At 47.2% G+C, this 10,000-nt stretch overlaps 1 protein-coding gene across 1 annotated transcript in view; it reads right to left on the bottom strand.

Annotated features, from left to right (window-relative positions):
• LOC120035387 (BRCA1-associated ATM activator 1-like) overlaps positions 1-10,000 on the bottom strand; it is a 34,462-nt gene that overhangs the window by 15,097 nt on the left and 9,365 nt on the right. The window contains exons 3-5 of the mRNA XM_038982155.1: positions 4,994-5,932; positions 1,457-1,620; positions 1,058-1,168 (exon numbers count right to left, since the gene is read on the bottom strand). Of these exons, the coding sequence (XP_038838083.1) occupies positions 1,058-1,168; positions 1,457-1,620; positions 4,994-5,932 (1,214 nt within the window). The remainder of the gene's footprint in view (positions 1-1,057; positions 1,169-1,456; positions 1,621-4,993; positions 5,933-10,000) is intronic.

Here is a 10,000-nt window from a genome sequence, read left to right as displayed (position 1 = left end):
CCTTCTGTCTGAGACCTGGAGGACTGAAACGATACCCAGTTAGTCAGTCAGCTACGACCTTCTGTCTGAGGCCTGGAGGACTGAAACGATACCCAGTTAGTCAATCAGCTACGACCTTCTGTCTGAGGCCTGGAGGACTGAAACGATACACAGTTAGTCAGTCAGCTACGACCTTCTGTCTGAGGCCTGGAGGACTGAAACGATACCCAGTTAGTCAGTCAGCTACGACCTTCTGTCTGAGGCCTGGAGGACTGAAACGATACCCAGTTAGTCAGTCAGCTACGACCTTCTGTCTGAGGCCTGGAGGACTGAAACGATACCCAGTTAGTCAGTCAGCTACGACCTTCTGTCTGAGGCCTGGAGGACTGAAACGATACCCAGTTAGTCAGTCAGCTACGACCTTCTGTCTGAGGCCTGGAGGACTGAAACGATACCCAGTTAGTCAGTCAGCTACGACCTTCTGTCTGAGGCCTGGAGGACTGAAACGATACCCAGTTAGTCAGTCAGCTACGACCTTCTGTCTGAGACCTGGAGGACTGAAACGATACCCAGTTAGTCAGTCAGCTACGACCTTCTGTCTGAGGCCTGGAGGACTGAAACGATACCCAGTTAGTCAATCAGCTACGACCTTCTGTCTGAGGCCTGGAGGACTGAAACGATACACAGTTAGTCAGTCAGCTACGACCTTCTGTCTGAGGCCTGGAGGACTGAAACGATACCCAGTTAGTCAATCAGCTACGACCTTCTGTCTGAGGCCTGGAGGACTGAAACGATACCCAGTTAGTCAGTCAGCTACGACCTTCTGTCTGAGGCCTGGAGGACTGAAACGATACCCAGTTAGTCAGTCAGCTACGACCTTCTGTCTGAGGCCTGGAGGACTGAAACGATACCCAGTTAGTCAGTCAGCTACGACCTTCTGTCTGAGGCCTGAAACGATACCCAGTTAGTCAGTCAGCTACGACCTTCTGTCTGAGGCCTGGAGGACTGAAACGATACCCAGTTAGTCAGTCAGCTACGCCACGGAATAGAATAAATATGTTCAGTGTGTGTCTGTTACCAGGTCTCCGGATGGAGGGTGGCGGCGGCACACAGCGCAGCGTCAGAGGGATTCTGGGAGTTCAACATGGACGCCATCAGAGAGACGAGTCTGGAGTCACACGGACCGGACCTGCAAAACAAATCTTATTGAAAAATCTTACGTTAAATGTTCATATTACAAGGTGTGTGTGTGTGTGTGTGTTACAAGGTGTGTGTGTGTAGGACTGAGTGAGGACAGAGAGAAGGAGACTAATCTTATTGGACAAGTCCATGTAGTCCCTCCCTGTTTCAGTGATTTCCCCCCCTCCTTTTTAGTACTAAATAAACAGCACGTTGACGTAGCAACCTGGTTACCTTGGAAACATAAGCGATGTTCACAATCAAACATCCCATAATTCCGTCAGATCACCAAACACACCTGTACGTAGCCAGTAGGACGTCCATTAGAGGCTGTGTAACTGCTCTGCGGCCTTCTAGGACCAACCCCTCCAGAGGCCTCAGGACTCGCCTGATCACCAAGCCCCGGAGAGGAGCCTCCAGCTTGGGGAGAGTCAGGGCCAGCAGCCTCAGCCCCTGGAGCACCTGGTGACACATCATAACAATAGAAGACCATCATAAACATTATAAAATATCATTATTAAAGGGTTCGCAGAGTGAAACCTGTTGTTATTCTCATAAATCTATATATATGGTCAAATAACTCAAGCATAGATTGGTCACTTTTTTCTAATTTGGCACACAGAAACTAGAGGCCTTAGGTCCTCACGAGCTGCACAAAGGTCTAAGGTACTGCATCCGCAGTACTAGAGGCGTCACTACAGATCCGGATTCGATGCGGGCTGTGTCGCAGCCGGCCGCGACCGGGAGCCCCATGAGACGGCGCACAATTGGCCCAGCGTCGTCCGGGTTGGGGGAGGATTAGGCCGGCCAGGATGTCCTTGTCCCATCGCGCTCTAGCGACTCCTTGTGCCGGCCGGGAGCCAGCTGTACGGTGTTTCCTCCGACACGTTGGTGCGGCTTCCGGGGTAAGCGAGCAGTGTGTCAAGAAGCAGTGCGGCTTGGCAGGGTCATATTTTGGAGGACGCACGGCTCTCGACCTTCGCCTCTCCCGTCCGTACGGGAGTTACAGCGATGAGACAAGACTGTAACGACCAAATGGAAACCATGAAATTGGGGAGAAAAAGGGGTTCAAAATGTAAATAACGAGGAGGCCATGAGTAACTTGGTAAAACATAATGTCACAGATTGGCCTATAGGTGGCGCTGTCACAGGCCACTCAACAACAACAACAACAACAATACTAGTTTATAACAATATGTCCACATTTATCTACATGCCAACAGTGAGCAACAACATCTCATTTATCATAACTATTACAGATAACAAATCCTAAGTGCTAAATCGCCTCGTATATATTCAGTCAATAGCAGGACAGGAACATGGTTCAATTCACACACCTATCAAGAGAACATCCCTGGTCATCCCTACTGCCTCTGATCTGACTCACTAAACAGAGAACATCCCTGGTCATCCCTACTGCCTCTGATCTGGTGGACTCACTAAACAGAGAACATCCCTGATCATCCCTACTGCCTCTGATCTGGTGAACTCACTAAACAGAGAACATCCCTGGTCATCCCTACTGCCTCTGATCTGGTGGACTCACTAAACAGAGAACATCCCTGGTCATCCCTACTGCCTCTGATCTGGTGGACTCACTAAACAGAGAACATCCCTGGTCGTCCCTACTACCTCTGATCTGACTCACTAAACAGAGAACATCCCTGGTCATCCCTACTGCCTCTGATCTGACTCACTAAACAGAGAACATCCCTGGTCATCCCTACTGCCTCTGATCTGGTGAACTAAACAGAGAACATCCCTAGTCATCCCTACTGCCTCTGATCTGACTCACTAAACAGAGAACATCCCTGGTCATCCCTACTGCCTCTGATCTGGCGGACTCACTAAACAGAGAACATCCCTGGTCATCCCTACTGCCTCTGATCTGGTGGACTCACTAAACAGAGAACATCCCTGGTCATCCCTACTGCCTCTGATCTGGTGAACTCACTAAACAGAGAACATCCCTGGTCGTCCCTACTGCCTCTGATGTGGTGGAGTCACTAAACAGAGAACATCCCTGGTCATCCCTACTGCCTCTGATCTGGAGGACTCACTAAACAGAGAACATCCCTGGTCATCCCTACTGCCTCTGATCTGGTGGACTCACTAAACAGAGAACATCCCTGGTCATCCCTACTGAACATCCCTGGTCATCCCTACTGCCTCTGATCTGGAGGACTCACTAAACAGAGAACATCCCTGGTCAACCCTACTGCCTCTGATCTGGAGGACTCACTAAACAGAGAACATCCCTGGTCATCCCTACTGCCTCTGATCTGGTGGACTCACTAAACAGAGAACATCCCTGGTCATCCCTACTGCCTCTGATCTGACTCACTAAACAGAGAACATCCCTGGTCGTCCCTACTGCCTCTGATCTGGCGGACTCACTAAACAGAGAACATCCCTGGTCATCCCTACTGCCTCTGATCTGGTGGACTCACTAAACAGAGAACATCCCTGGTCATCCCTACTGCCTCTGATCTGGTGAACTCACTAAACAGAGAACATCCCTGGTCGTCCCTACTGCCTCTGATGTGGTGGACTCACTAAACAGAGAACATCCCTGGTCGTCCCTACTACCTCTGATCTGGTGGACTCACTAAACAGAGAACATCCCTGGTCATCCCTACTGCCTCTGATCTGACTCACTAAACAGAGAACATCCCTGGTCATCCCTACTGCCTCTGATCTGGTGGACTCACTAAACAGAGAACATCCCTGGTCATCCCTACTGCCTCTGATCTGGCAGACTCACTAAACAGAGAACATCCCTGGTCATCCCTACTGCCTCTGATCTGACTCACTAAACAGAGAACATCCCTGGTCGTCCCTACTACCTCTGATCTGACTCACTAAACAGAGAACATCCCTGGTCGTCCCTACTACCTCTGACCTGACTCACTAAACAGAGAACATCCCTGGTCGTCCCTACTACCTCTGATCTGACTCACTAAACAGAGAACATCCCTGGTCATCCCTACTACCTCTGATCTGGTGGACTCACTAAACAGAGAACATCCCTGGTCATCCCTACTGCCTCTGATCTGGCGGACTCACTAAACAGAGAACATCCCTGGTCATCCCTCCTGCCTCTGATCTGACTCACTAAACATCCCTGGTCATCCCTACTACCTCTGATCTGACTCACTAAACAGAGAACATCCCTGGTCATCCCTACTACCTCTGATCTGACTCACTAAACAGAGAACATCCCTGGTCATCCCTACTACCTCTGATCTGACTCACTAAACAGAGAACATCCCTGGTCGTCCCTACTGCCTCTGATCTGGTGGACTCACTAAACAGAGAACATCCCTGGTCGTCCCTACTGCCTCTGATCTGGTGGACTCACTAAACAGAGAACATCCCTGGTCGTCCCTACTACCTCTGATCTGGTGGACTCACTAAACAGAGAACATCCCTGGTCGTCCCTACTACCTCTGATCTGGTGGACTCACTAAACAGAGAACATCCCTGGTCGTCCCTACTACCTCTGATCTGGTGGACTCACTAAACAGAGAACATCCCTGGTCGTCCCTACTGCCTCTGATCTGGCGGACTCACTAAACAGAGAACATCCCTGGTCGTCCCTACTGCCTCTGATCTGGTGGACTCACTAAACAGAGAACATCCCTGGTCGTCCCTACTACCTCTGATGTGGAGGACTCACTAAATAATATATACAGTATATATTCTCTATTTATCTGTCTTCAACCACTCCTTCTCTTCCCCTTCCCTCCCATCTCCTTTCCTTTCCTCCCATCTCCTCTAGGGGCACTGCTGTAATATATACATACAGTATATATTCTCAATCAACCAATCGTACCTGGGTATGGCTGTCTGACTCCAGAGAGCTCTCCAGGTGCTTCAAGATCTCCATGGTGACGGAACACCCGCTTCCTGGACTTGTCTCCATGGTTACGTCCAAATCTACCTCTTCCTTATTGGGTGGAGCAGTGAGGCCATTCCCCTGGGTTGTGTGTGAGGTTGTAGCCGGCTGGTGGAAGGTCAGGAGGCGGGCCAGCAGGTGATTTGCGGCCGAGGCGACGAATAGGCTGGGGTCAGTCTGTAGCTGGAGGAGGGGATTGGTCAGGCCTGAGGAGATACAACCGAATAGGCTGGGGTCAGTCTGTAGCTGGAGGAGGGGTTTGGTCAGGCCTGAGGAGATACAACCGAATAGGCTGGGGTCAGTCTGTAGCTGGAGGAGGGGTTTGGTCAGGCCTGAGGAGATACAACCGAATAGGCTGGGGTCAGTCTGTAGCTGGAGGAGGGGTTTGGTCAGGCCTGAGGAGATACAACCGAATAGGCTGGGGTCAGTCTGTAGCTGGAGGAGGGGTTTGGTCAGGCCTGAGGAGATACAACCGAATAGGCTGGGGTCAGTCTGTAGCTGGAGGAGGGGTTTGGTCAGGCCTGAGGAGATACAACCGAATAGGCTGGGGTCAGTCTGTAGCTGGAGGAGGGGTTTGGTCAGGCCTGAGGAGATACAACCGAATAGGCTGGGGTCAGTCTGTAGCTGGAGGAGGGGTTTGGTCAGGCCTGAGGAGATACAACCGAATAGGCTGGGGTCAGTCTGTAGCTGGAGGAGGGGTTTGGTCAGGCCTGAGGAGATACAACCGAATAGGCTGGGGTCAGTCTGTAGCTGGAGGAGGGGTTTGGTCAGGCCTGAGGAGATACAACCGAATAGGCTGGGGTCAGTCTGTAGCTGGAGGAGGGGTTTGGTCAGGCCTGAGGAGATACAACCGAATAGGCTGGGGTCAGTCTGTAGCTGGAGGAGGGGTTAGGTCAGGCCTGAGGAGATACAATCAAACACATTTTCATTTGTCACACGCGTCGATAACAACAGGTGTAGACTAACAGTGAAATGCTTACTTTACGGGCCCTTCAAAACAATGAGGAGAGAAAGACAATAGAGAAATAATAGAAAAACAAAACATGTAATAATAAATACACAACGATAACATGGCTGTATACACAGAGTACCAGTACTGAGTTGATGTGTAGGGGTACGAGGTAATAACATGGCTGTATACACAGAGTACCAGTACTGAGTTGATGTGTAGGGGTACTAGGTAATAACATGGCTGTATACACAGAGTACCAGTACTGAGTTGATGTGTAGGGGTACTAGGTAATAACATGGCTGTATACACAGAGTGCCAGTACTGAGTTGATGTGTAGGGGTACTAGGTAATAACATGGCTGTATACACAGAGTACCAGTACTGAGTTGATGTGTAGGGGTACTAGATAATAACATGGCTGTATACACAGAGTACCAGTACTGAGTTAATGTGTAGGGGTACTAGATAATAACATGGCTGTATACACAGAGTACCAGTACTGAGTTAATGTGTAGGGGTACGAGGTAATAACATGGCTGTATACACAGAGTACCAGTACTGAGTTGATGTGTAGGGGTACTAGGTAATAACATGGCTGTATACACAGAGTACCAGTACTGAGTTGATGTGTAGGGGTACTAGATAATAACATGGCTGTATACACAGAGTACCAGTACTGAGTTAATGTGTAGGGGTACTAGATAATAACATGGCTGTATACACAGAGTACCAGTACTGAGTTGATGTGTAGGGGTACTAGGTAATAACATGGCTGTATACACACAGAGTACCAGTACTGAGTTGATGTGTAGGGGTACTAGGTAACAACATGGCTGTATACACAGAGTACCAGTACTGAGTTGATGTGTAGGGGTACTAGATAATAACATGGCTGTATACACAGAGTACCAGTACTGAGTTGATGTGTAGGGGTACTAGATAATAACATGGCTGTATACACAGAGTACCAGTACTGAGTTAATGTGTAGGGGTACTAGATAATAACATGGCTGTATACACAGAGTACCAGTACTGAGTTGATGTGTAGGGGTACTAGATAATAACATGGCTGTATACACAGAGTACCAGTACTGAGTTGATGTGTAGGGGTACTAGATAATAACATGGCTGTATACACAGAGTACCAGTACTGAGTTGATGTGTAGGGGTACTAGATAATAACATGGCTGTATACACAGAGTAGCAGTACTGAGTTGATGTGTAGGGGTACTAGGTAATAACATGGCTGTATACACACAGAGTACCAGTACTGAGTTGATGTGTAGGGGTACTAGGTAATAACATGGCTGTATACATACACAGAGTACCAGTACTGAGTTGATGTGTAGGGGTAGTAGGTAATAACATGGCTGTATACACAGAGTACCAGTACTGAGTTGATGTGTAGGGGTACTAGGTAATAACATGGCTGTATACACAGAGTACCAGTACTGAGTTGATGTGTAGGGGTACAAGGTAATAACATGGCTGTATACACAGAGTACCAGTACTGAGTTGATGTGTAGGGGTACTAGGTAATAACATGGCTGTATACACAGGGGTACCAGTACTGAGTTGATGTGTAGGGGTACTAGGTAATAACATGGCTGTATACACAGGGGTACCAGTACTGAGTTGATGTGTAGGGGTACTAGATAATAACATGGCTGTATACACAGGGGTACCAGTACTGAGTTAATGTGTAGGGGTACTAGGTAATAACATGGCTGTATACACAGAGTACCAGTACTGAGTTGATGTGTAGGGGTACTAGGTAATAACATGGCTGTATACACAGAGTACCAGTACTGAGTTGATGTGTAGGGGTACTAGATAATAACATGGCTGTATACACACACAGAGTACCAGTACTGAGTTGATGTGTAGGGGTACTAGGTAATAACATGGCTGTATACACAGAGAACCAGTACTGAGTTGATGTGTAGGGGTACTAGGTAATAACATGGCTGTATACACAGAGTACCAGTACTGAGTTGATGTGTAGGGGTACTAGGTAATAACATGGCTGTATACACAGAGAACCAGTACTGAGTTGATGTGTAGGGGTACTAGATAATAACATGGCTGTATACACACACAGAGTACCAGTACTGAGTTGATGTGTAGGGGTACTAGGTAATAACATGGCTGTATACACAGAGTACCAGTACTGAGTTGATGTGTAGGGGTACTAGGTAATAACATGGCTGTATACACAGAGAACCAGTACTGAGTTGATGTGTAGGGGTACTAGGTAATAACATGGCTGTATACACAGAGTACCAGTACTGAGTTGATGTGTAGGGGTACTAGGTAATAACATGGCTATATACACAGAGTACCAGTACTGAGTGGATGTGTAGGGGTACTAGGTAATAACATGGCTGTATACACAGAGTACCAGTACTGAGTTGATGTGCAGGGGTACTAGGTAATAACATGGCTGTATACACAGAGAACCAGTACTGAGTTGATGTGTAGGGGTACTAGGTAATAACATGGCTGTATACACAGAGTACCAGTACTGAGTTGATGTGTAGGGGTACTAGGTAATAACATGGCTGTATACACAGAGTACCAGTACTGAGTTGATGTGTAGGGGTACTAGGTAATAACATGGCTGTATACACAGAGTACCAGTACTGAGTTGATGTGTAGGGGTACTAGGTAATAACATGGCTGTATACACAGAGTACCAGTACTGAGTTGATGTGTAGGGGTACTAGGTAATAACATGGCTGTATACACAGAGTACCAGTACTGAGTTGATGTGTAGGGGTACTAGGTAATAACATGGCTGTATACACAGAGTACCAGTACTGAGTTGATGTGTAGGGGTACTAGGTAATAACATGGCTGTATACACAGAGTACCAGTACTGAGTTGATGTGTAGGGGTACTAGGTAATAACATGGCTGTATACACAGAGTACCAGTACTGAGTTGATGTGTAGGGGTACTAGGTAATAACATGGCTGTATACACAGAGTACCAGTACTGAGTTGATGTGTAGGGGTACTAGGTAATAACATGGCTGTATACACAGAGTACCAGTACTGAGTTGATGTGTAGGGGTACTAGGTAATAACATGGCTGTATACACAGAGTACCAGTACTGAGTTGATGTGTAGGGGTACTAGGTAATAACATGGCTGTATAACACAGAGTACCAGTCTGAGTGGATGGTGTAGGGGTACTAGGTAATCAGACATGACCAAACCCCCGCTTTATACACAGGAGTACCCAGTACTGAGTTGATGTTGTAGGGGTACTAGGTAATAACATGTCTGTCTATACACAGAGTTACCAGTACTGAGTGATGTGTAGGGTAAAGTAGGTAATAACATGGCTGTATACACACACAGAGTACCAGTACTGAGTTAATGTGTAGGGTACTAGGTATACATGGCTGTATACACACACAGAGTACCAGTAATGAGTTGAGTTGAGGGGTACTAGGTAATAACATGGCTGTTACACAGAGTACCATTACTGAGTTTATGTTGGTACTAGTTAATAACATGGCTGTATACACACAGAGTACCAGTACTGAGTTGATGTGTAGGAGTACTAGGTAATAACATTGCTATATACACGGAGTTACCAGTACTGATGATGTATAGGGGTAATAGGTAATAAAGTGCTATATACAAGAGTACCATAACTGAGTTGATGTGTATGGTACTGGTATAACATGGCTGTATACACAGATACCATTACTGATTGATTGTAGGGGTACTAGGTAAATAACATGGCTGTATACAACAGAGTAGCATTACTGATTGATGTGTAGGGGTACAGGTAATACATGGCTGTATACACCGAGTCCAGTACTGAGTTATGTGTAGGGGTACTAGGTAATAACATGGCTGTATACACAAAGTACCATACGGGGTTGATGTGTATGGGTACTAGGTAATAACATGGCTGTATAACCTGAGAACCAGTACTGAGTTGATTGTGTAGGGGTACTAGGTATACATGGCTTGTAGTT

This window comes from Salvelinus namaycush, unplaced genomic scaffold, assembly GCF_016432855.1.
Source record: "Salvelinus namaycush isolate Seneca unplaced genomic scaffold, SaNama_1.0 Scaffold105, whole genome shotgun sequence".
Taxonomy (NCBI): Eukaryota; Metazoa; Chordata; class Actinopteri; order Salmoniformes; family Salmonidae; genus Salvelinus; species Salvelinus namaycush.
Note: the sequence above shows the minus strand (reverse complement) of the source record. Positions and strands in the feature narration are given on the sequence as shown.